Source organism: Myodes glareolus, chromosome 18, assembly GCF_982192425.1.
Source record: "Myodes glareolus chromosome 18, mMyoGla1.1, whole genome shotgun sequence".
Taxonomy (NCBI): domain Eukaryota; kingdom Metazoa; phylum Chordata; class Mammalia; order Rodentia; family Cricetidae; genus Myodes; species Myodes glareolus.
This window is the reverse complement of record NC_142043.1, coordinates 71,589,753-71,616,686: the sequence shown is the minus strand read 5'-3', so window position 1 is coordinate 71,616,686 and position 26,934 is coordinate 71,589,753. Positions and strand designations below refer to the sequence as shown.

The 26,934-nt window shown below is 41.6% G+C and overlaps 1 protein-coding gene across 2 annotated transcripts in view; it reads right to left on the bottom strand.

The window, feature by feature from the left end:
* Window positions 1-26,934, bottom strand: part of LOC125403115 (E3 ubiquitin-protein ligase TRIM31-like) — an 86,923-nt gene that overhangs the window by 12,910 nt on the left and 47,079 nt on the right. Inside the window, exons 1-3 of one of the 2 annotated variants that reach the window (XM_087898662.1) lie at window positions 2,775-2,843; window positions 2,154-2,628; window positions 1,633-1,728 (exon numbers count right to left, since the gene is read on the bottom strand). In XM_087898662.1, coding sequence (XP_087754788.1) covers window positions 1,633-1,728; window positions 2,154-2,567 — 510 coding nt within the window. In that variant the 5' untranslated portion in view covers window positions 2,568-2,628; window positions 2,775-2,843. Of the gene's footprint in view, window positions 1-1,632; window positions 1,729-2,153; window positions 2,629-2,774; window positions 2,844-26,934 lie in introns of those variants that run through there. The other variant, XM_087898663.1, reaches the window with a different exon arrangement.

Below are 26,934 nucleotides of genomic sequence, written 5' to 3'. Positions count from 1 at the left end.
AATAAATCAACCATCAACCAATCAACCAATCAATCAATTAATTAACTAATTACAGGCAAAGTCTCACTATATGGTCCTGGGTAGCCAGGAACTCACTAAGAAAAACAGGTTGGCCTTATTTCATAAAGATCGACCTGTCTCTGCTTCCTAAGTGCTGGAATCAAGGACATGCACCATCTGGAACCATTCATTCTTTAGGAGTATGTAAGGATTATTCTGAGACAGGTTTAGAATAGCTTGCTGGAGCTTACCTGTGGGAAGGGGAAAGGTTGGGACAAGGAGATAAAAGCACTTCCTATGTTCACGAATTTAGGCTCAATGACTTTTTTTTTTAACCTTCAAAGACATCAGACAGACACACAACTAAGAACTCTTAGAACTGGGAGTACAGACAGGAGATTTAGGAAGCCAAGGCCAGCCTGGACTACTTGGGCCACTCTCTCTACAAACAAACAAAAAACCATAGAAAACCCAGGATGAGGTTGTAGTTCAGTTGAGAGAGTGCGTGCTTAGCATGTGTGTAGTCCTGGATTCCATTCTCAGCACTGCATAGTCAGGGAATGCTGTTATAGCCCTGCAATTCCAGTACTGGGGGAAAGACAAAAGGGTCAGAAGATCAAAACTATCCTTTTTCTTTATAACAATTTCTAGTTTGTGCTACATAAGATACTGTGTTTAGGAGCTGGAGATATGGCTCAGTAAGGGATTTGTTGCTCTTGCAAAGGACTCAGATTCAAATCCCAGAACACACATGGTCACTCACAACCATCCTAACTCCAGTTCCAGGGATCCAGTGCCCTCTTCTGATCTCCATGGGTACCAGACATGCACCTGGTATACATACATACATGGAGGCAAGGCATTCATTCACATAAAATTAAATCTAAAAAATAAGTAAATAAAAGATTCTTAAAAGTCAATGGGGAAGAACATAAACAAATGGAGAGGGAGAGGAAGAGTGAGAGAGAGAGAGAGAGAGAGTGAGAGAGAGAGAGAGAGAGAACTCTCCTCAGTTTAACTACATTCATACTGAATTTCCCATGGATGGACCCGGAGAGATGAAGCAGGGCTAAGAATGCTTACTGCTCTTCCAGAGGACCTGAATTCAGTTCTCAGCACCTATGAAGAGCAGCTCACGAATATCTGTATTTCCAGTTCCTCCAATTTCTACTAAGATTTGTACACACATGACTTTCACTCACACAGACATATACACATAAATAAAAGTAATGTAAACAACCTTTTAAAAAATAAACAAAACCAAAATCAGGTGGAGACATTTGGTGGTGTCATACTCTCTTGTCTTTTCTTACTGTGTGATCAGTCCCTAGTGAAAAAGGGTTTGTGTGAGCCACTGTGTGAGTGTGTGTGTGTGTGTGTGTGTGGTCCTTACAAAGCCTTCTGTGTATTGAAGAGCAGAAGCCCTCCTGATTCACTGGAGCAGCACCCAGGCAGGTACAACTCATGTCAGTACAGCTCAGGAGCATGGCTCAGGCACCACACCCTCTGCTCTGCCCCTCGCCATCTTGTCAGCAGGACTTTGTTCCAGCCTGGTGTATAAGGAGTGCTCAGACATTTCCTCAACAGAGATGCCCAACTTCCTAAGAAATATTTGGAGTGAATATTTCTTACCCTGAACACCTGGATTGCTCCTTCACCTTTCTTTATCTCTTTAATTATTTCCTTGTGCTTTTGCTCCAAGTCCTGGACCTCTGTCTCAATCTTCACCTGTGAGGAGAGGATGCTTCAGTCAGGTTCTGCTTCTAGGGAGACAGGGAAGATATCTCAGGGTTCTGATGTCATTATTAGCAGCCCCCCTTTCTTTCTCAGGGATCAAACCGATTTTCTTCTTGTAATATGTGATCCTGACGATCAAAGTCAAGTCCTCAGACTTGGTGGCAAGTGCTTTTAGTCTCTGAATTATTTCTCCTGCCCCCAAAGTACTATTCTGATTATACTTCTTGCCTTGATTACAGATTGGTATTTCCCAGAACCTGGCCCTTTGAGCTCACTGGGCCCAGCTGCAAACTGTAAAATCAAGTGTTCAGAGTGCAGCAGTTGGTGCCAACCCAGATGGAAAAGACAGCAGCTCCCACATCCCCAGGGAATTCTACTCTGCTGAGCTGGGGACAGAGAAGGAGGCAGGTTCCTACCTTGTAGTTCTGGGCAAACTCATCTATTAAGGTAACTCGGTGAGTGTTGTGGTCCTTGGAGTCACGACACACCACGCAGAGAAACTCTCCATCCTTCTCACAGAAGTAATGGTAATTTTCCTTGTGCTTCCGACATCTTGGTTCTTCTTCTTCTGGTTGGAACTCAGCAGGGTTCATAGCCTGGATATTCTCTGCAAGACTAGCCAACAGCTTATTGGGCCTGAACGCATTCTTATTCACAGGGAGTTGGCAGAGGGGACATTGGGGGTTTTCTGCAGTTTTCCCAACCTGATTGATGCATTGCAAACAGAAGTTGTGCCCACAGTCAGTGGTGACAGGATCCTGTAGAATGTCCTTGCAGATGGGGCAGGTCACATTCTCCAGTAGTTTGTTTACCCGCTCTATGCTTGCCATGATGGAGCAGCAAGGCTAATTTGATATGTGAAAGCCCAGAAGTCTGAGGCAGGTGCCAGTACTGGGAAGAGAAAATCAATCAGGAAGCAGAGGTTTATTCAATTGGAAGACTAAAGAAAGACAAATGAAGAGGGGGTTAAGTAAATGAACAACTGAAAAGACAAAAATTAAATGGGGAATATTGTAAAGAGAAGAAAACAGTCCTACCTCACTCTCTCTCAAGAGCAAACAGATACTGTGAATTCATGCTTCCTGTAACATAGAGCAAGGTTCCCTGGACCTTAAACTAATTATCTTTATAGGCAGTTGTCTGAAAACAGAAGATTCAAGTGTCAAAGTTTACTCTACTACAGATAGGGAGTGGAGAGACTAAGTGTCATTTCAGGGAGGTGTGCTAACCCCCTAGATCTCTTACTCCCCCCACCTGTCTTCTGGTGGTTTTTTCTCCCTGTCTCTGAGCCATCCTTTGTTCTGTTTGGTCTCCAGTTTCTTCCTCTGTCTCTGTACTTCTTAGATTCCCTGCTTGCCTGACCTGTTTTATTTATCTTGACTAGGAAAGTATCCACTAGTGTCATCCATGGACCCTTCAGTAGCTCAATACTTCACTTCTTAACCATTTCTCTTACTTTTTTGTCCCCAGGAGAAAACTGCTCCTTCCTTCTTCTCTGAAAGCCCCGGTCTCTGGCCTCCATCTTTGGAGGCCCAATCCCTGTGCCCACCAAGTCTTGACCCCTTCCCAGAGGAGGGTCAAGACAGCCCACTAACATCTTGACCAGTCTATTTAAACTGTTTCCACGGAACATTCCCTTGTGGTCTATTTCCTCTTCTCCAGGTGGTCACGTTCATGGATTCCTGGTTCCCCCTTTGGGCCTCCCAAGAACACAAGAATCCTACTACTTAATATTTTTTTAATTTGGCTCATTGTGATTTGGCTTGATTGGGATTTTTGTGTTGGCAGAGAGCTTACGTTAGAAAACGTTCTAACTTCTTGGAGGTCCCACCGAGTAGGGTGACCTTTCCCTGTGGCCATAGGCCACACATAAAAAGCTCCCTAGTCCACATCTGAGCTTTTCACACCACGCTAAAACCGGCTCCTGGGCTACAGCGGCTGCATCTTGGTGAGTCCCTTTTGCTTGTCTATGCTATATGGTTTGGGGGGAACCTATTCATACTTACTTTTGTCGATTATCGGACTCTTATGGAAGCCGCAGACCTGCACCAAGAATTCCAACCTCAGCAGCTAGACCGTTAAGACCAGGTGCAGCTGAGATGGACATTGTTTGCTTTAGGGATGCCTAGCATTCAATTTCCATGGCCTGGTTAGGCCTAAGAGCTACTTTAGCAGTCATACTGTAATAGGCTTAGGCCACATGATTGGGCATGGACTTTGAAATAGGCACTTGCAGTTCAAAGCCAGATCCACTGTCACTCCTGGGATGCCTCTTACAAAATCTTTATAAATTTGGACTGTCCGATACAGTTTGTCCTGAACTGCTAATTTCCCTATGTACTAAGATTTGGCCTCAATACTATCTTGACAATGGGATGCATTGGCCACCAGAAGGAAGTCTTGAGCTTACTGTCCTCCAGGAACTAAAAAATTTTTGTCGCCATTAGGACAAATGGGCAGAGCTTACACCTGTCCATGGTTTGGGGGTTCTGTGCTCTCTCCCTTCCCTTAATAGCCAGTGTCTCGCAGCACCAGTCTTGGTAGCTAAGGCCGCAATGCCTCAAAATTCCAGGTCATCTGGGAATTGGGGCCCCGACAATTCCAACTGGATCATGCACCAGAGGCACTGGCCCCTCATCTACTCCCTCGAACCCATACTACTCAACCCCCTCCTGTGGAGCAACATTCTTCACATTTCTCTCCTTTCCTGTCAACCTCCTCCCTTGCCAATCTGGAGGTTCAAGGTCAACTTCCACCTTACCCACCTCCCTTTCCCCCTCCCCCTTTGGCCTCATCTTTCCACCCTTGGACTCCCTCTGTGCCCTGGCCTAGCCCCTCCAAATCCTCCCCAGTCTCCTCCCATACTAGATTCTACCATAGCTCTGCCCTTCTCTGTCCTCTCTGGGAGGTGGTGGGAATTGATGGCATTATGTAAGTTCATGTTCCCTTTTTTCTTCCAGGATTTCTCTCAGATACAATATAGGCTAGGTCCTTTTCTACTAATCCTTCTGCTTATGAAAACCCAGCTGTTTTTGTAAATTGGTTACAAGAGACCATGTTCCAATATACCAGGCTAGATCCAGCCTCCCCAGTGGGAGCCACGGTCTTAGTCACCCATTTTATTTCTCAGTCAGCACCAGATATTAGGAAAAAGTGAGGAAAAGTTGAAGAGGGTCCCCCAACCCTTATACAGGAATTGGTGAAAATGCCTTTAAAGTTTTTAATGCCCGAGAAGAAACAGCTGAGTCTTCTCCACAGACAAGGTTACAACAGGCAGCTAACCTGCCTTAGCTGCTGCCTTAAGGTCACAGGAAGGGGGACAAGAGAAGCCAACCACAAGGCTCTACCCTGGTGGAGCCAAGCCTAAGTCAACCCCACAGGCAAGCTGTTACAAGTGTGGCCTAAATGGTCATGTGGCATGATCTTGCACTACACCTCCTCCAAGGTTATGCCCTATCTGCCAGCAACCTGGACACTGGAAATCACAATGCCCACGTGTGGGCTTGTCCTCTATGCCACACCACGGATGTTCGGCCTCACCAACATCGACAAGTGAAACTGTGCCAGCCTTCAAACTTCTCAGCCTTGCAGAGGATTGACGCTGCCCAGACTTGGTATATCCTGTAACCTGATCCGAGCCTAGGATAAAGCTGCAGGTAGCAGGTAAGTCCATTGCTTTTATTTTGAGCATGGGAGATACCTATTCTCCTCTAACACCTCACTCGAACCTTACGTTCCTCTCACCAATTTCAGTTATGGGGGTAGATGGAACCCATTCCTCCCCACTTAAACTTTGCCACTGCCCCGCATTCTTGTAGGACAATTTTTCTCTCATTCTTTCTTAGTGACACCTGTTTGTCCGGCACCTTTAATGGGCTGAGATATCCTTAGCCACTTCAGGGCCAAATAAGCAAAGTATGGATGGTTCCATTTAAATGACCGCCTTATCCTTCCCCAAGATCAGGAACTGTCAATCATTTCAGACATCCACCAGACCTTACACATGGGCCCCAAAGCTTTGTTCTGCTTCTTGGAACCCCTTTTTGACCACACCCATCTCCGAGGTTCTATTTTAGAGATTCACTCCTCCTGCGAGACATGTGCCCAGGCCAACCCACAAGGGGCTCTCCACATACGTCAGTCTCTACACCAGCTTCGTGGACACCAACCAGGCAAAGATTGGCAGGTTGATTTCACTCATATGCCTACTCATAAAAAACTCCATTACCTCTTAACACTTGTAGACATGTTTATAGGATGGATGGAAGCATTTTCAGCCTCCAGGGAAATGGCAGGTGTGGTGGCTCAGGTACTCCTGGACATCATTCCTTGTTTCCATGTCCCATGAACCATCCAGATGGACAGTGAACCAGTCTTTACTTCCATGGTCACGGAGCTCATGTCTGAAGCTCTCAACATCTCCTGGAAATTCCACATACCCTACCAACCACAATCCTCGGGAAATGTGGAAAGGGCCAATGGACTCATCAAACAACAGCTAACCAAGCTCTCCATTGAACTCAGGTTAGCTTGGCCCTCCCTTCTCCCCATTGCCCTTACTCACCTCAGGCCACACCGTGTTCCCCTACAGACCTTAGCCCTATTGAACTGCTTTATGGACGGTCCTTTCTCCTTAACCATCACATCCTAGTCCAAACTCCTCTGCTGTGGGAGCACATTCTGCTCCTTCAGCCAATAGCCTTTAAGATATCAGCCCACTTGGGCGTGGTCTCTGATAGTTTAAAAAGTAGTGGGAACTGTGTGTCTACTCTCTTGCTTCCACTTCTTGTTCCAGGTGCTAGACACTGTTTCTTATCGCTCAGAGACTGTTGTTTAGGGCAGTGATCTTTAGGTTGTTTCCTTAAATAAATAGCCCCCTTATTATCAATAATTCTGAACTGCGGTGGGATTGTTTTACAGCATCACTCCTCCACTGGCAGTGTACCTACCCTACCTCTCCCTTTTAAGGTCCCTTCTCCGTTCACACTCTTGACAGTTGTCTACCCACCCATACACCAGGGGACCTAATGCCCCTAAACCTGCCCCACTCTCCCCAGGGGACAGAGTACTCCTCAAACAACTAACTCCTAGGTCTCTTGAATGTCAATGGACAGGCCTCACATGGTAATCCTCACCACCCCCTCAGTTACCAAGCTCTTGGGACACCCATGCTGGTACCATCACTCCAGGCTCAAGTGGGCACCCACTCAGGACACTTGGTCTGTCCAACAGAAAGGGCCTTCCACCCTTTGGTTTTCCAGGATGCCACAATGAAGGATTTACCTCATCTTCTTGGCACATGAATCTTTGGTGATAACAGTATTTTTATTCCTAGACACCTGACTTCTCACTTTCCCCAAGGAACAGATGCCTGGCATCTCCGGGATGACAGTACATGGGATGCCTTTCCAGCCACACCTCTCACTGAGCGTGGACCACCAACACCCAGCTCTCCCCTTCCCCATGACATCCCATGACCGCAGGAAGTAGTCAGACTTGAGTCCATGCCCCCTTTTCCTCAGAGAGCCTAAATGTTGGTAAAAATATTACCTCAACTTCCTGTTACCCCTTATACAAACAGTCTGGAATGTAAGTGCCAGTCTCTGGTCTTCATCTTTGGAGGCTCCATCCCTGTGTCCACCAAGCCTTGACCCCTCCCCAGAGGAGGGTCAAGACAGCCCACCAAAAGCTTGACCACCCCCCAGTCTATTTAAACTGCTTTCCTGGACCATTCTCTTGTGGTCTCTTTCCTCTCCTCACCCTCCTCCCCCACTTATGGTTACATTTGCAGCTTCCTGGTTCCCCTCGGGACACTCAAGAGCACAGAAGTCCCATTAAACCTAGATTTTTTTTTTAATTCAGCTTGTTGTGATTTGGCGTGATTGGAATTTTTACATCGGCAGAGAGCTCAGATTAGAAAATTTTCTAACACTCTCCCTGGCTCGCTTTCCCCCAGCCCCCATCCCCCACACCTCTCCTGTCTTCTATCATTAAAAACCAAACTGTTCAACTAACTAAAAAGTCTTAAGTTTATTTATCTTAATTTTATGTGCATAAGTGTTTTGCCTGCATGTATGTATATACACAGTGTGCATGCCTAGTACCTACAGAAGTAAAGGAGAATATTGTCTCTTCCATGAAAACTGGAGTTAGAGCCAGTAGTGAAGAGGCTATGTAAGTGCTGGGGACCCTAGCCATACAGGCTGGCCCTGAATGCAAATTTACCTGCCTCTGCCTCCTGACTGCTGGGATTAAAGGCATGAGCCACTGACACCTATAGCACAAATAACACAATCTCAGAGACAGAAATTGGGGTTTAACCCCAAAACCAGAAAACCAAAGCAGCCAAGCCCCTAGAGAAGTATTATCTCTACCAAGGGGGGGCAACCGCAAACTAAATAGACTAAGCCTTTCTCTCCTTTCACTTTATCTTCCCTCTAGAACTAGGATTAAATGTATGAGGCACCAACACCTGTATTTGTTTCTGCATTATCTTGTGTAGCCCAGTGTAGCCATGAACTCACAAAGATCCATCTGCCTCTGTCTTGGTCACCTTGATTATAGCATTAGAATTAACTGCTGAAGCATAAAAGAAATTGATGATTGTTGGGGGGAAATTACAGGAGGCACATGTGGATAGGGTGAATCCAAATCTTAATTCTAGTCATATTGTATTCTAGTCATATTGCCTTCCAGAATTTCTCCTACAGGAATTTTAATGCAGAGGGATGATATTATCTTAGAATGGGTCTTTTTGCCACATGAATCAAGTAAAAAATTAAAAACTTGTGTGGAAAAAACTCTCTGAATTAATTATAAAAGGTAAATTGAGACTTTGTTAATTAGTAGGCATAGACCTAGCAGAGATTATAGTATGTTTTACTGTCAATGAAATAAGAAGTTATGGAAAAACAATGAACTCTGGGAAAGGACTTGTGTTAATTTTTTGGGGGGAACTAATAGCAATTATCCCAAAAGCGATAGACTTAACATCATAAAAAGAACTTCCTGGATTCTTCCCCAAATTTTATGTGATGCACCAGTAATTGGAGCCCGTATATTCTTTACTGATGCAAATAAAACAGGGAAGGTGAGATAAAATTCAGAAGAAATAAGTAAGGTGAAACAAAGCCCATATAATTCTGTCCAAAAGGTAGAATTATATGCTATTTTTATGGTACTACGGGATTTTAAAGAAACTCTCAATATAGTTACTGATTCACAATATGCACAGAGTTGTCTTACATATTGAAACTGCTGAATTTATACCAGATGATACACACTTGACTTCATTATTCATCCAGGTGCAAGACATAATCAGGAATAGGCTTTGTCATATATACATAATACACACCTGATCCCATATGGGTCTGCCAGGTCCTCTAGGACAAGGTAATACAAAAACTGATCAATTATTGATGGGAAGTGTGTTGCAGACCTCTGAATTTCATAAAAGGCATCATGTCAATAGCAAAGGTTTAAAGAAAGAGTTTTCTATCACGTGGCATCAAGCTAAGGAGATTCTAAAGAGGTGTCCTACTTGCTCTTTCTATAATCAAACACCGTTGCCTGCAGGGAGTAACCAAGGGTATTCAAAGGAATAAAATCTGGCAGATGGATGTGTTCCACTTTTTGGAACTGGGTAATTAAAATATATACACCACACCATAGACATACTCAGGTTTTCAATGGGCAACTACCTTGAGCTCAGAAAAGGCTGATTCAGTAATAACACATTTATTAGAAGTTATGGCCATCATGGGCATTCCTGTACAAATAAAGATAGACAGTGGTCCAGCACATGTATCTAACAAAATGAAATGGTTTTTGCTTATTATAATATAAAGCACATTACAGGTATAAGAAATAATCCTACAGGTTAGGCAGTTATAGAAAGGTCAAATTAAACTCCAAAGGATATGATAAACAAACAGAAAGGGATGGAAAATACCCCCAGAAATAGATTGCATAATGCTTTATTAACCTTGAATTTTCTTAACACTAATGAGAAAGGAACAACAGCAGCTTAGAGGCATTGGATAATGGAAAGAACTTCTGAATTGAATCAACAAGTATATTTCAACGATGTGTTGACCTCACAATGAAAATCAAAAGATGTGCTATCTTGGGAAAAGGGTTTTGCTTTTGTTTTCACAGGAGAAAAAAATTATGGATACCATCAAAATTAATAAAGATTCATTTTGAAAAGGAGAAACCTATTGAAAGAGAGAAATGACAGCTCATCCACAATGGTGACAACCATACAGGAGGTAAAGAAAGCCATATAGGGTTGGGGTAGGGTTCTGCTCATATCTTTGCAGGAAAATTATACATCATCAAAAATTCAAGAGACCCTGGCTGTTTGAATGCTGACAGAAGAAAAAATAACTATCCACTAAGGAGCATCTAGAAAACAGAATATGGTTTATGAATCCAGGTCCTGTTTACACTTACATTTATATACACACCCATACACACACACATACACACACATATTCATATATATATATTAATATATTTAGCTCTTTTTCAAATTGGACAATTTCTCTGCACTTCTCTAAATCCAAGTTTGTTAAAAGGAACATTCAGAGTTTCTGTCTCGTATCGGGAGCCATCTGGTATGAAACAGAAGAAAGACTTTAGGAAAAGTTTTACTTTCTCCATGCCTATTTTGTCTATATCATATTCTTTGTTGTATTTATATTTATATGAATAATGTTTACGTTTTCCATGATGAACAATAGATCTTCCTACAGATCCTTTTCTGCAGTAATCTTTGAAGTTTCCAGCAAGAAGATGGGACCCCACAGCAACCACTCCAACTAATTGAGATGACATCATGATGTAGACAGCACTAATAGAACACTGTCTTGTGTACCAGCTGCTGAGATGACATCATGATGTAGACAGCACTAATAGAACACCGATTTGTGTACCAGCTGCTGAGATGGTGCAGCTTCTCATAGTCTGCCCACAATTCCAAACTAGAATTTTAAAAAGAAATCTATTGAGTGTTCAGAAATTGTTTCCAAATATACTAGACAGTAATTTTGGAACTTAACAACCACTTACGTTTTACAGGATCCCATTAAGAGAATATCACCTCCATGACAGCAGAAATCAAAATAGAAGAGGACGCCCCCATCCCAAAAAAGTTTGTTCATAGGAATGCTGTTTAGGGATTGTTGATTATTACTTGTATTAGGTAGAGGGTTGGGGAGAAAACTATGTTGGTTCAAAAAAGGAGGGGATAGTAATATTGGGTAATAGAGTGAATAATTGTGATCTATTATTTATGAATAATTTACATTGGTATAGTTTTTGTACATTGACAGAAGTCCAAATTATATTTGCTACTTTTGTTTACATTATTTGTACATAAATGCAGTTATTTTGTCAGATTGCATACATGCCTGTTTCTACCTCGGTTTAGGACATTTTGTATATTGATACAACTTCTAGGGTAAATTTTCATATTGCATTATATATTACTCCTACCTCTAATCAAGATACTTATAAATTGTTTACATTTGGAGGTCAATGTCTTCATTTGTTGCACATTTGTTTACGGATTATTTAATATGCTTACATGAATTTTACTCTTGAAATTAAAAAGGTATTAATTAGAATAGGTCAATAGTTGTCATGTTTATTATACATACAGTCAGAATAATTAGATTCTTTAGATACATAGAGATTGTATTCTGTCTAGATAGGTATTCTTCAACCATTTCAAGGATCTGTAGAACATGACATTTAAATAATTTAGGGTTTTGTTGACATAAGACATGACTGCTTCTGATAGCACCAATTGATTTCTGAGAGAATGTTGAGCACCGAAGACCCACCCATTGAACTTGTTTTCTTCTTGGCATAGCTGGTCTTTGGGCAAGGAACTGACAATGCCTCAACCACTGACAATTTACATAGTATCTGGAAATGGATAAGCAGGACTGTCTAATCTTGCCAAGAGAGGGTAAAACTGTTTTGAAAAATCTTCTGCACCTGAAAATGGTCTGTCAGTTACATGAGGCCTAACTGAAGTTGGTTGCTTCAACGTTGCAAAACGAGACTTTGCTCAGGTAGCTCATTGTCTCTGTAATATGTTGCTTGCTTTGGAAGCTACTTCATTGTCCTTCTTGAGGGCTCAAGTAATACTATCTCGCTTCTCAGGCCTTCGATGGGGTTGAAGATTAGATAGTCGTAGTCACTGTACTCGTATTATCTAGCCAAGCCATTTCCTATACAATACTTAGACTACATAGGATAGGCTGTTTATTAAAACATTTAGCATATGTTCCTTGCTTAATATTGTTTATGCTAGATGTAATTCTAATTATACTTGATATTTGTTCCTAACATATATAGATTTGTATTGGGTTTGGAACTTTCTTATTTAAACAAAAAGGGGAGGTCCTGTGGGAGCACATTTTGCTCCTTCAGACAATAGCCTTTAGAATACGAGCCCAATAGGACATGGTCTCTTATACTTTAAAAAGCAACCATAGCCATGCACCTACTGTCTTGCTTCCAGCTCCCATTCCGACTGCTAGACTCTTCCTGTTTGTGCTCAGAGGACTGTTGTTTAGGATGCTGATCTGTAGGTTTTCCCCTTAAATAAATAACCCTTTTATTATCCTAATTCTGAAATGCTGTGGGATTGTTTTTATGGCATCACCCAGGTTTTGTTCCTAGCATATACATGACCCAAAATTTCCTGGAACCCAAGTTACAGAGAATCTGGTACCCTCTCTGACCTCTGTGGGCAGTAAGCACAAAGTGAACATACGTATATTCATATAGAAATAAATAAAGTGAGAGAGAGAGAGAGAGAGAGAGAGAGAGAGAGAGAGAGAAAGAGAGAGAATATAAATGAGAACAGGGCAGTGGCAGCAGCTTCTTATTCTTAATCATGTCTAATCCTGAGAGATAGCACCACCTACTGTCCACATAGAAACTTACTCTCTGCTAAAACATTTAACTGAAGGGGGCACTTCATTGCTTCATTTTAGGCCGTTTCAGAAATTCAGGCTGGAATAATTTAGAAGGTACATTGAACTCGAATTTATGAGATGACAATAAGATTGCACATATATGAAGCTGTTAAAAACAGGAATCAAATGGAGCTAGGACACAGTGGGCTTTATGGCCCTGTGTGTGGTCAACTACAAGAATGAGAGTGAATTCTGAACCTGGGTCTGTCTTGGAAGTTCACTTCAATACAGCAAGAAGTACTGTGATGAGGTCCTTAGGAGAAGCAAATCCCCTAGCCTTCCCTGTATCAGAGAAGGAATTGGGAAATGGAAATTCTTTTTTTGGTGTTGTTTTTATCTTAATTAATTTTTTAAAAACTGTCTTTTCGCTGCCTGCCTGTCCGGGAAGGGAGCACAGCCCTTCCCCCCTCAGCTTCTGCGGCAGGGTCTTCGGTGTTCCAAGGGACCCCTCCCCTCCCCCCACTGCTGCGGGCCCTTTGTCCCCTGGGTCCTGGGAAGACCAGCTAGCCCTGTTGCCCTGCTGAGGAGTTCTTCCCAGAGAGGTGAGTGGGTGCTCACCTGGGCAGCCTGCCTGCCCAGGAAGAGAGCACAGCCCCCCCCCCAGCTTCTGCAGCAGGGTCTTCGGTGTTCCAAGGGACCCCTCCCCTCCCCCCACTGCTGCGGGCCCTTTGTCTCCTGGGTCCTGGGAAGACCAGCTAGCCCTGTTGCCCTGCTGAGGAGTTCTTCCCAGAGAGGGCTGAGGAGCTCTATCCAGAGAGTGCTGTGAAGTCCTACCCAGAGAGTGCTGAGGAGTTCTATCCAGAAAGTGCTGAGGAGTTTCATCCAGAGTGGGGGAGATGGGCAGGCGCCAATGCAAGAATTCCTCCAACAACCTGAAAGGCAACATGACATCGCCAGAATCCAGGGAGCTCGAAACTAGAAGAATTGAACAGCCTACTCCAGAAGAAATAGAAGAAATCGACTCTAAGCGCTTCTTTATGAAAATAATAGAGGAACTTAAACAGGAGGTGAAAATCTGCCGTAAAGAAATGGAAGATAAGTATAACAAAAAAATTGAGGAAATGAGTAAAGAAATGGAAGAGAAATATACCAAAAAGTTTGAAGAAATGAGTAAATCCGTAAATGAAATTCTGGGAAACCAAGAAAAAACAATCAAACAGGTAATAGAAACAGTTCAAGATTTGAAAACTGAAATGGAGTCAATGAAGAAATCACAAACCGAGGGCCGGCTGGCTATGGAAAATCTGGGTAAATGAACAGAGACTTCAGAAACAAGCTTAACCAATAGAATACAAGAGATAGAAGAAAGAATCTCAGACTCTGAGGACACCATAGAGAAATTAAACACTCTGACCAAAGAAAACAGCAAATCCAACAAATTCTCATCACAAAACATTCAGGAACTGTGGGACACAATAAAAAAACCAAATCTAAGAATAATAGGAGTAGAAGAAGGAGAAGAATTGCATTTCAAAGGTCCAGAAAATATACTCAACAAAATTATAGAAGAAAACTTTCCCATCCTAAAGAACGATATTCCTATGAAGGTTCAAAAAGCATACAGAACACCGAATAGACTGGATCAGAAAAAAACATCCCCTCGTCATATAATAATCAAAACACAAAGCATTTAGACTAAAGAAAGGATATTGAGAGCTGCAAAGGAAAAAGGTCAAGTAACTTATAAAGGTAAACCTATCAGACTTACACCAGACTTCTCGATGGAAACCATGAAAGCCAGAAGGTCCTGGATAGAGGTACTGCAGAAACTAAGAGACAATGGATACAAACCCAGACTACTTTACCCAGCCAAGCTATTGTTCACTATCAACGGAGAAAACAAAATATTCGAGGATAAAAACGAATTTAAACAATACGTAGCTACTAATCCAGCCTTACAGAGAATACTAGAAGGAAAATCACAACCCAAGGAATCCAACATTCCCAACACTGCCTACATTAACTCAGACATCTAGCGACCCTTCACAAGCACAACTCAAAGAAGGAAAACACATACACGCTACTACCCAAAAAAATGACCGGAGTCATCGATCACTGGTCATTAATATCACTTCATATCAATGGTCTCAACTCACCTATAAAGAGGCACAGACTTAGAGATTGGATACGAAAACAGGATCCAACATTCTGCTGTCTACAAGAAACACACCTCAACCACAAAGACAGACACCTACTCAGAGTAAAGGGTTGGGAAAAGGTTTTCCAAGCAAATGGATCTAAGAAACAAGCGGGTGTGGCCATTCTAATTTCTAACAAAATCGACTTCAAACTAAAATCAATCAGAAGAGATGGAGATGGACATTTCATACTCATAACAGGAACAATTCATCAGGAAGAAGTCTCAATCTTGAATATCTATGCCCCTAATATAAAGGCACCCACATATGTAAAAGAAACTCTTCTAGAACTCAAGGCAGTCATCAAACCACACACACTAATAGTAGGAGACTTCAACACTCCTCTCTCACCAATGGACAGGTCAATCAGACAGAAACCTAACAGAGAAATAAGAGATTTACTGGAGGTACTGAATCAAATGGACTTAACAGACATCTATAGAACACTCCACCCAAATAGGAAAGAGTATACCTTCTCTGCAGCTCATGGAACCTTCTCGAAAATTGACCACATACTTGGTAACAAAGCAAACTTCCACAGATACAAAAAAATATTAGTGACCACCTGTGTCTTGTCAGATCACCATGGATTAAAATTAGAATTCAACAACAATGGTACCCCCAGGAAGCCAACAAACTCATGGAAGTTGAACAGTCAACTACTAAATCACCCCTGGGTCAAGGAAGAAATAAAGAAAGAAATTAAAGTCTTCCTTGAATATAATGAAAACAAAGACACAACGTATTCAAACCTATGGGACACTATGAAAGCAGTGCTAAGAGGAAAGTTCATAGCACTAAGTGCCCACCTAAAGAAAACAGAGAAAGCACACATTGGAGACTTAACAACACACTTGAAAGCTCTAGAAAAAAAAGAAGCTGATTTACCCAGGAGGAGTAGAAGACTGGAAATAATCAAACTGAGGGCTGAAATCAACAAAATAGAAACACAGAAAACAATTCAAAGAATCAATGAAGCAAAAAGCTGGTTCTTGGAGAAAATGAACAAGATTGACAAACCCCTATCCAAACTAATCAAACGGCAGAGAGAGAACTTGCAAATTAATAGGATCAGAAATGAAAAGGGGGACATAACCACAGACACAGAGGAAATTCAGAGAATCATTAGATCTTACTACGAAAGTTTATATGTCACAAAGTTGGAAAATGTAAAAGAAATGGACATTTTTTTAGATAAGTACCATATACCAAAGTTGAACCAAGACCAGGTGAACAATCTAAATAGACCTGTTAGTCGTGAAGAACTAGAAGCTGTTATCAAAAATCTCCCTACCAAAAAAAGCCCAGGACCAGATGGTTTCAATGCAGAATTCTACCAGAACTTCCAGGAAGAGCTAATACCTATACTCCTTAACGTATTCCACAATATAGAAAAAGAAAAGTCACTGCCAAACTCCTTTTATGAAGCTACAGTCACCCTAATACCAAAACCACACAAAGACACAACCAAGAAAGAGAATTACAGGCCAATCTCACTCATGAACATCGATGCGAAAATTCTCAATAAAATACTGGCAAACCGAATCCAAGAACACATTAGAAAAATCATCCATTATGATCAAGTAGGCTTCATCCCAGAGATGCAGGGATGGTTCAACATACGCAAATCTATCAATGTAATCCATCATATAAATAAACTGAAAGAAAAAAACCATATGATCATTTCATTGGATGCTGAAAAAGCATTTGACAAAATTCAACACCCATTTATGATAAAGGTGTTGGAGAGACTGGGGATACAAGGATCATACCTAAATATAATAAAAGCAATATACAGCAAGCCGACAGCTAACATCAAATTGAATGGAGAGAAACTCAAAGCCTTTCCACTAAAATCAGGAACACGACAAGGCTGTCCACTCTATTCATACCTCTTCAATATAGTGCTTGAAGTTCTAGCAATAGCAATAAGACAACATAAGGGGATCAAGGGGATTCAAATTGGAAAGGATGAAGTTAAACTTTCGTTATTTGCTGACGATATGATAGTGTACATAAGCGACCCCAAAAACTCTACCAAAGAACTCCTACAGCTGATAAACACCTTTAGTAACATGGCAGGATACAAGATCAACTCCAAAAAATCAGTGGCACTCCTATACACAAAGGATAAAGAAACGGAGAGGGAAATCAGAGAAACATCACCTTTCACGATAGCCACAAACACCATAAAATATCTTGGGGTTACTCTAACCAAGGATGTGAAAGACCTATTTGACAAGAACTTTAAGCCTTTGAAAAGAGAAATTGAGGAGGATACCAGAAAATGGAAAGACCTCCCCTGCTCTTGGATTGGGAGAATCAATATAGTAAAAATGGCAATTCTACCAAAAGCAATCTACAGATTCAATGCAATCCCCATCAAAATCCCATCAAACTTCTTCACAGACCTTGAGAGAACAATAATCAAGTTTATATGGAAAAACAAAAAACCCAGGATAGCCAAAACAATCTTATACAATAAAGGAACTTCTGGAGGCATTACTATCCCTGACTTCAAACTCTATTACAGAGCTACAGTATTGAAAACAGCTTGGTATTGGCATAAGAACAGAGAAGTCGACCTATGGAATCGAATAGAAGACCCAGATATTAACCCTCAAACCTATGAACACCTAATTTTTGACAAGGGAGCTAAAGGTGTACAATGGAAGAAGGAAAGCGTCTTTAACAAATGATGCTGGCATAACTGGATGTCAACCTGTAGAAGAATGAAAATAGATCCATATCTATCACCATGCACAAAACTCAAGTCCAAATGGATTAAAGACATCAACATCAATCTGTCCACTTTGAACCTGATAGAAGAGAAAGTGGGAAGTAGTCTACAAGATATAGGCACAGGAGGCCTCTTCCTAAGTAGGGCCCCAGTAGCACAGACAATAAGAGAAACAATGAATAAATGGGACCTCCTGAAACTAAGAAGCTTCTGTAAAGCAAAGGACACTGTCAGTAAGACAAAAAGGCTGCCTTCTGACTGGGAGAAGATCTTCACCAACCCCTCATCAGACAAAGGTCTGATCTCCAAAATATACAAAGAACTCAAGAAACTAGACACTAAAACTCTAATTAACCCAATTAAAAAATGGGGTACTGATCTGAACAGAGAATTCACAACAGATGAACTTCGAATGGCCAGAAGACACTTAAGGTCATGCTCAACCTCCTTAGCGATCAGGGAAATGCAAATCAAAACCACTTTGAGATACCATCTTACACCTGTCAGAATAGCTAAAGTTAAAAACACCAATGATAGCCTATGCTGGAGAGGATGTGGAGTGAGGGGAACACTCATCCATTGTTGGTGGGAATGCAAACTTGTGCAGCCACTTTGGAAATCAGTGTGGGGGTTTCTCAGGAAACTGGGAGTCAACCTCCCTCAGGACCCAGCAATTCCTCTCTTGGGAATATACCCTAGAGATTCCCAAACATACTACAAAAGTGTTTGTTCAACTATGTTCATAGCAGCACTATTTGTAATAGCCAGAACCTGGAAACAGCCTAGGTGCCCCTCAATAGAAGAATGGTTAAAAAAGGTGTGGAACATATACACATTAGAGTTTTACTCAGTGGTAAAAAATAATGACATCTTGAATTTTGCATACAAATGGATGGACATAGAAAACGCTTTACTGAGTGAGGTAAGCCAGACCCAAAAAGAGGAACACGGTATGTATTCACTCATAAGTGGATTCTAACCATAATTAAAGGTCTTTGAGCCTATTATTCGTGATCCTAGAGAAGCTAAATAAGAAGACGAACCTGATGAAGATTATTTAGCTATCCGCCAGGAGGTAGGAAATAGTCGAGAGTCCCAGGTAACCTTGGGTGCATGGGGGGGGAGGGGTGGGAGGGTTGTTGGAAGGGGAGACGGTTAGAGAGAAGGGAGTAGGGGAGGAATGGAGAAAGCTCGGTTGACCGGGATGGGGGGAAGGGAGGAAGGATGAATGTGGGATCAGTGAAGAATATATTTCAACTAAGGGAGTCATTTTAGAGTTTACAGGAAACTTGATTATATATGGGATCCCAGGTCCAAGGAGAGATCCCCAGATTGTTCTCTGGACAGAGGAGGGGGTGCCTGAACCGGCCTTGGCCCGTGACCATACTGATGAATATTTTGCTTATCACCATAGATCCTTCATCTGGCGTTGGATGGCGATACAGACGGAGGCCCGCGTTGGAGCACCGGACTGAGCCCCCCAAGATCCAAATGAGGAACAGAAGGAGGAAGAAAATGACGAAGGACTGCGAGGGATGCTATCACCCACTGATACAAGGGGTCGGATCTAATGAGAGTTTACCAAGGCCAGTTGGGCTGTGACTGAACGAGCTTGTGATCCAACCAGATTCTCTGAATGTGGCCGGATTTTCTGAATGTGACTGGCCTGCAGTCTTTCTGAGAAGCCATTGACAATGACACTGGGACTGGTTTCCTCTGCATATACTGGATTTTTGGGATCCAGTCTGTTTGGATGCTCACCTTCCTGGACCTGGAGGGAGGGGGGAGGAACTTGGACTTCCCACAGGGCAGGAGACCCTGACTGCCCTTGGGGACAAAGAGGGAGGAGGAGAGGGAGGGGGGGAGTGGGAGGGCGTTGGGAGGAGGGGCGTAAATGGAAACTTTTTATAATTTAATAAAATTACTTTCAAAAAAAAACTGTCTTTTCTCATTTTACATGTCAAATCCATTTCCCACTCCTTCAACTCTTTCTGCTTCCTCCACCTTCCCCTACACATCCTCCTGTCACTTCCAGAGAGTTTAAGGCTTCCCACTGGGAGTCAACAAAATCTTGCACATTGCTTTGAGGCAGGACCATGGCTCTGCCCATAATATCTAGGCTGAGCAAGTTATCCTTTCAGAGAAAATGAGTTCCAAAAAGCCAGAACAAGCAGTAGAGATAAATTCTGGTGCCACTGCCAGTGACCTCACGGTCTGCCCCAGTCATACAACTGTCACCCACATTCAGAGGGCCTAGTTTAGCTCTGTGCTGGTTCCTTCACTGTCAGTCCAGAGATGGAAGGCTTCCATTAGCTCAGGTAAGCTGTTTCAGTGGGTATCCTCATCATGGTCTTGACCTCTTTGCTCATATTCTCACTCTTCCCTCTATTTGACTGCTCTTTGAGTGCTCAACCCAATGCTCCATGGTGGTTCATTGCATCTGCTTCCAATTGTTGCTGGATGAAGGTTCTATGGTGACATTTAAGACAGTCATCAATCTGACTACAGGGCTAGGACAAGTCAGGAACCCTCTCCACTATTACTTAGAGGACATCATCCTTAGGGATTCCTGGTAATTTCTCTAATGCTAGGCTTCTTGCTAGCCTGATAAAGGCTCCCTCAAACAAGGTATTTCTTTCCTTGTTCTCCTTCTCTCTCCTTTCCCGCATCTCAACCACCTGAGGATACAGAAATCTATTTTTTTATTGACTTTTATTGAGCTCTACATTTTTCTCTGCTCCCCTTCCTGCCTCTCCCCTTCCCTTCAACCTTCTTCCAAGGTCCCTATGATAACAGTTTACTCAGAAGATCTTGTCTTTTTCTACTTCCCATGTAGATTAGATCTGTGTATGTCCCTCTTAGGGTCCTCATTGTTGTCTAGGTTCTCTGGGATTGTGATTTGTGTTCTGGTTTTCTTTGCTTTATGTTTAAAAACTACTTATGAGTAAGTACATGTGATAATTGTCTTTCTGTGTCTGGGTTATCTCACTCAAAATGAGAGCTCCATCCAGTTGGCTGCCTAATCCAAGATGTCATTATTTTTTTCTGCTGTGTGGTACTCCATTGTGTAAATGCAGCACATTTTTCTTATCCATTCTTCATTTGAAGGGCATTTAGGTTGTTTCCAGGTTCTGGGTATGACAAACAATGATCCTATAAATATAGTTGAGCACATATCCTTGTGACAAGATTAAGCATCTTTTGGATATATGCTCAAAAGTGGTATTACTGGGTCTTGAAGAAGATTGTTTCCTAATTTTCTGAGAAATGACCACACTGACATCCCAAGGGGCTATATCACCTTGCATTCCCAACAGTAATGCAGAATTATTCCCTTTTCCCCAAAACCTCTCCAGCATAAGTTGTCATCAGTGTTTTTGATCTTGGTCATTCTTACAGGTGTAAGATGGAATCTCAGAGTTCTTTTGATTTGCATTTCTCTGATGACTAAGGATGTTGAACATTTCCTTAAGTGTCTTTCAGCCATTTTAGATTCCTCTGTTGAGAGTTCTCTGTTTTGGTCTGTACTCTATTTTTTTATTGGATTATGTGATCTTTTGGTGTCCAATTTCTTGAGTTCTTTGTATATTTTGGAGATGAGACCTCTGTCTGATGTGGGGTTATGAAGATCTTTTCCCATTCTGTAGGCTGTTGTTTTATCTTGTTGACCATGTTCTTTGCTTTACAGAACCTTGTCAGTTTCAGGAGGTCCCATTTATTAATTGTTTCTCTCAGTGTCTGTGCTACTAGGGTTATATTTAGGAAGTGGTCTGCTGTACCAATACATTCAAGTGTACTTCCCACTTTCTCCTCTATGAGGTTCAGTGTGGTTGGCTTTATGTTGAGGTCTTTGATCCATATGGACTTGAGTTTTGTGCATGGTAATAGATATAAATATAGTTTCTTTCTTCTACATGTTGATATCCAGTTATGCCAGCACCATTTGTTAAATTATGCTTTCTTTTTTCCATTTGATATTTTTTGCTTCTTTATCAAAAATCAGGGGTTTGTAGGTTTGTGGATTAATTTGGGTTTTTGATTCAGTTCCATTTGTTCTCCTGTTTGTTCTTATGCCAATACCAAGCTATTTTCAGTACTGTAGCTCTGCAGTAGAGTTTGAGTTAGGGATTGTGATGACTCCAGAAGTTCTTTTATTGTACAGGATTGTTTTGACTATCCTGAGTTTTTTGCTTTTCCATATGAAGTTGAGTACTGTTCTTTCAAGGTCTGTGAAGAATTTTTCTGGGATTTTGATGAACATTGCATTAAATATGTGGATTGCTTTTAGTAAGATTGCCACTTTTACTATGTTAATTCTACCTACCCAAGAGCATGGAAGATCTTTCTACTTTCTGGTGTCTTCTTCAATTCTTTCTTCAAAGGTTTAAAGTTCTTGTCATACAAGTCTTCCACTTGTTTGGTTAGAGTTTCTCTGAGATATTTTATATTGTTTGTGGCTATTGTGAAGGGTGATGTGATAGTTTTTTTTGGCACCTAAGGAGATGATCACAGTTATTTTCCAGTTTGTTTATATGGTGGATTACATTGATATATTTTTGTATGTTGAACCATCCCTGCATCCCTGGGATGAAGCCAACTTGATCATGGTAGATGGAGGTTCTGATATGTTCTTGGATTTGATTTGCCAGAACTTTACTTAGATTTTTGCATCAATGCTCATGAGTGAGATTGGTCTCTTAGTAATGTCTTTATGTTGTTTGGGTATCAGGGTATTAATAGCCTCATAAAAAGGGTTTGGCAATGTCCCTTCTGTTTCTACTGTGTGGAACAATTTGAGGAGTATTGGTATTAATTTTTCTTTGAAAATCTTGTAGAATTCTGAGCTGAAACCATCTGGTCCTGGGCTTTTTTTGGTTGGGAGACTTTGGATGACTGGGAAACAGAAATTCTTAAAGGATGGTGTCTTCATTTAGCTTGGCCAAATAAGACTCCTAGCTCCCATCTTTTTAGAAGCTGTTGGGAATTAGCTCGATACAGGAAATAACCAGTCCAGCTTAAAGATAATAATTATAATTTTAATGGTTATAAGGGAAAACTCACACCACAAGAATGGGGAGTCCGACTTCCTCTGTGTCCAGTGGGAATCGCCCAGAGAGTGCGCACCTGATCCCTCTCAGTTTTTTCTTCCTCTCTTCCAGGTAGCCATGCCTCAACTGGGTGTGTGATTGGTTAACAGAGCTTCCCCATCATCTCCCCCTTTTTCTAAACAAGATATATCCAAACCCAATACAACTATATATAATAGGAACAGATACTAAATATAAAATTACAAACAATAAACAATATTAAGCAAGGAATGCATAACAAACTTTTACCAAACATTCTATTTTAATCTAAATCTAACATTGAAATTAAGCTTGGCAAAATTATGAGAAAGGTAACCACAACTATCTATTCTTTAACCCCATCGAAGATCTGAAAAGGGAAACAATATTACTTAAGCAAACAGGAAGTGCATTCAAGAACTTTTAAAATGTCCAACAAATGACAGAGACAACTGGCTACCTGGGCAATCACCCAAAGTTTCATTTGCAATGCTGAAGCAGCCAACTTTGGCTAAGGCCTAATGTAACTGACATACCATTTTTAAAGGCAAGTAACTTTTCAAAACTATCTTACCCTGTCTTGGAAGGATTTGACAGTCCTGTTTTATCCATTTATGGATACTATGTATCTTTGTCAGTGGTTGAGATATGGGCATTTCTTTGCCCAAAGGCCAGTTCTTCCAAGAAGAAAATAAATTCCCAGTGGAGTGTCTTTGGTGCTCAACATTCAGGAATAGATCGGTGTTGCCAGGAGCAATTATGTCTCACTACCACAGAGCTCTAATTTAAATTAAATGCCATTTTCTACAGCTCTTTGAAGAGGCTGAAGATTATCTCCCTCTTTTTTTTTAAAAAAAAAAAAAAAACATCAGCGAGATTCCTGGCCAGCAAGGGGCACTGATCCTGTAGCAGAAGATCCATCAGAGGGGTAAGTGTGCTTCTGACCCGTAGCAGAAACTGGGAGTAAACTTCCCTCATGACCCAGCAATTCCACTCTTGGGAATATACCCAAGAGATGCCTATCATACTACAAAAGCATTTGTTCACCTATGTTCATAGCAGCACTATTTGTAATAGCCAGAACATGGAAACATCTTAGGTGTCCCTCAATAGAAGAATGGTTAAAGAAGGTGTGGAACATATACACATTAGAGTTTTACTCAGCGGTAAAAAACAATGACATCTTGAATTTTGCATGCAAGTGGACTGAAATAGAAAATGCTTTACTGAGTGAAGTAACCCAGACCCACAAAGAGGAATATGGTATGTACTCACTCATAAGCAGTTTCTAGCCATAATTAAAGGACTTTGAGCCTATAATTCGTGATCCTAGAGAAGCTAAGTGAGAAGGTGAACCTAAAGAAAAACATATAGTTATTCTCCTGGATATTGGAAGTAGACAAGATTGCAAGGCAAAACTTAGGAGCATGGGGGTGGGGTGGGGATGGATATAAGGGGAGATGGGTAGAGAGAGTGGAAAAGGTGGGGATTGGGGAAAGCTTGGGGAATACGATGGGTAGAATGGAGGAAGGGTGGATATGGGAGCAGGGAAGTAAATATCTTAATTAAGGGAGCCATTTCAGGGTTTGCAAGAGACTTGATTCTAGAGGGGTTTCCAACTCCAAGGAGAGGTCCCCAGATTGTTCCCTGGGCAGCAGAGGAGAGGGTGCCTGAACTGGCCTTGTCCCATACCCACACTGATGAATATCTTGCATATCACCATAGAACCTGAATCTGGCAATGGATGGAGATAGAGACAGAGACCCACATTGGAGCACTGGACTTAGCTCCCAAGGTCCAAATGAGGAGCAGAAGGAGGGAAAACATGAGCAAGGAAGTCAGGACCACAAGGGGTGCGTCCACCCACTGAGACACTGGGACAAATCTAATGGGAGCTCACCTAGGCCAGTGATGGAGGAGGGTTATCTGTCTATTGTGTTATTTTCATTGGTCAATAAAGAGACTGCCTTGGCCCTCTGATAGAACAGAAAATTAGGTAGGCGGAGTAAACAGAACAGAATGCTGGGAAGAGGGCAATGAGGCAGACGCCATGGAGCCAGCCACCAGGTCAGACATGCTGAATCTTTTCCTGTAAGCCACTACCTTGTGATGCTACCACGAGATTATTAGAAATGGGTTAATATCAAGATATGAGAGTTAGTCAGTAACTAACTCTCTAGAGATAATGGGCCAGGCAGTGTTTAAATGAATATAACTTGTGTGTTATTATTTCTGGGGCTAAGCTAGCTGTGCAGGAGCCGGGCAGGATGAAAAGCAGGCCTGCCCGCAGCCCCTCACTACAGGCCAGCAGGACTGGGAGTGATGGAGCATGTGATCAAACTGGACACTCTTAATGTGGCTGACAATGAAGGCTGACTGAGAAGCCAAGGACAATGGCACTGGGTTTCCATTCTACTGCATGGACTGACTTTGTGGGAGTCTGGTTTGTTTAGATGCTTATCTTTATAGACCTGGATTTAGGGAGGAGGACCTTGGACTTCCCATGGGGCATGAAAACCTGACTGCTCTTAGGACTAGAGAGGGAGGAGGAGGTAGGGAGGGGGAGGGAAAAGGAAGTTGGGGAGGAGGTGGAAATTTTTAATAAATAAATAAATAAGAAAACCTACTATTATTTTGTTAAAAACTGCAGTATAAAATTACCTAATATCTGACTGTAGGACAATGGCACTGGGTTTCCATTCTACTGCATGGACTGACTTTGTGAGAGTCTGGTTTGTTTGGATGCTCACCTTTGTAGACCTGGATGGAGGGCGGAGGACCATGGACTTCCCACGGGGCAAGGAACCCTGACTGCTCTTAGGACTAGAGAGAGAGGGGAAGTAGGGAGGGGGAGGGAAAAGGGAGGCAGGGAGGAGGTGGAAATTTTTAATAAATTAATAAATTAATTTAAAAAACTGCCTAATAAACTTTTTCATATCCAAAAAAAAAACCAAAAAACAAGAACACAAGAACTCTTAATCAAATATCCTTTGTTTAGCTTTTTCTTGACCATTAGCCATAACAACTTGTAACAAACATTCTAAACAAAGGAACTCATCCATAGTCCACATTTTGGGAATGTGGGCATAGTTTTCCAGGCTACTTTGTGGTGGTTGGTGGTGCTGATAATCTTATGGGGACCTAAAGTAAATTTAGACTTATGATCAAGTCCTAACTAGAGTATTCTGTGAGGCTTGATCATCTCAGGCAGCATCTTGAATCTGTTCTTTATGTAGAAATCAGACATCTGGGCCATCTCTTCCTGCTGGAGATTTCTCATGTGGTCTTTCATGATCAAACCTGATTTTTCTTAGCTCAGAATAAATCCAAAGCCTCTCATTTTCTGTTGAAACAAAAGCAAAAACTCTTCTCCAAAGTAACAAATCTTTTGACTTCAATTTTAAAGTCAATGTAATTTCAAAATAACTATCTTGGATTAATTCAGCAGCATTTATAAACCAATATCTTTTAGCAGCTGTTGCTCCTTTCTCGGCATTCAAACAATTCAAAGAGAACATAATAACATACAATATCCAGACTCTCTGTGTATTTTTCATCTTTATGTGGCTTTATTTTAACCTCTATCTGTTTAATTTTTAATTTTTGCCCTTTTGAGACAGGGTTACTCTGTATATGTTTGGCTATCCTGAGATTCACTCTGTTGACCAGGTTGTCCTTGAACCCACAGAGATCTACCTGCCTCTGCCTTCCAAGTGCTTAGATTAAAGGTGTGTGTCACCACACCTTGAACTCACAGGGGTTTGCCCTGCCTCTGTCTCCCAAGTGTTGGGATTAAAGCTGTGTGCCACCACACCCAGATAATCTCTTCTTTTTTTCATTTTAAGGACTTTAACTTTTAGCCTGCATATATTTTTAACACACTAGAAACCATTTAGAGGTTTCCTTCATCTTTGACTCTCTCTTTACTGTATATCTCTCTTTTTCTGACCACATGAGTCTTTAATTTGCTAAGTGATATGGTTAAGATTAAAGCCATGACTTTGGAAGCTGGATCTAGCCCATTTCTTAGCTTTCTGAGATTCCAGCCACATGGCAGAGGTACTGGCTATAACCATGTTTATGGCCACAACTCTATGGCGTTTCAAGGTCCCTGCCAGCAAGCAAGCTTCAGCAGTCTACTCACAAACCACAGTCAAATGATCTGTAGCCAGACCTCCTGCCTAAAAGAGTCAGAGTTTGTGCAACAGGACAGCCCAGAAAACCAGCATTTTAAAATGGCACAGCTTTTTTCCTGCTAA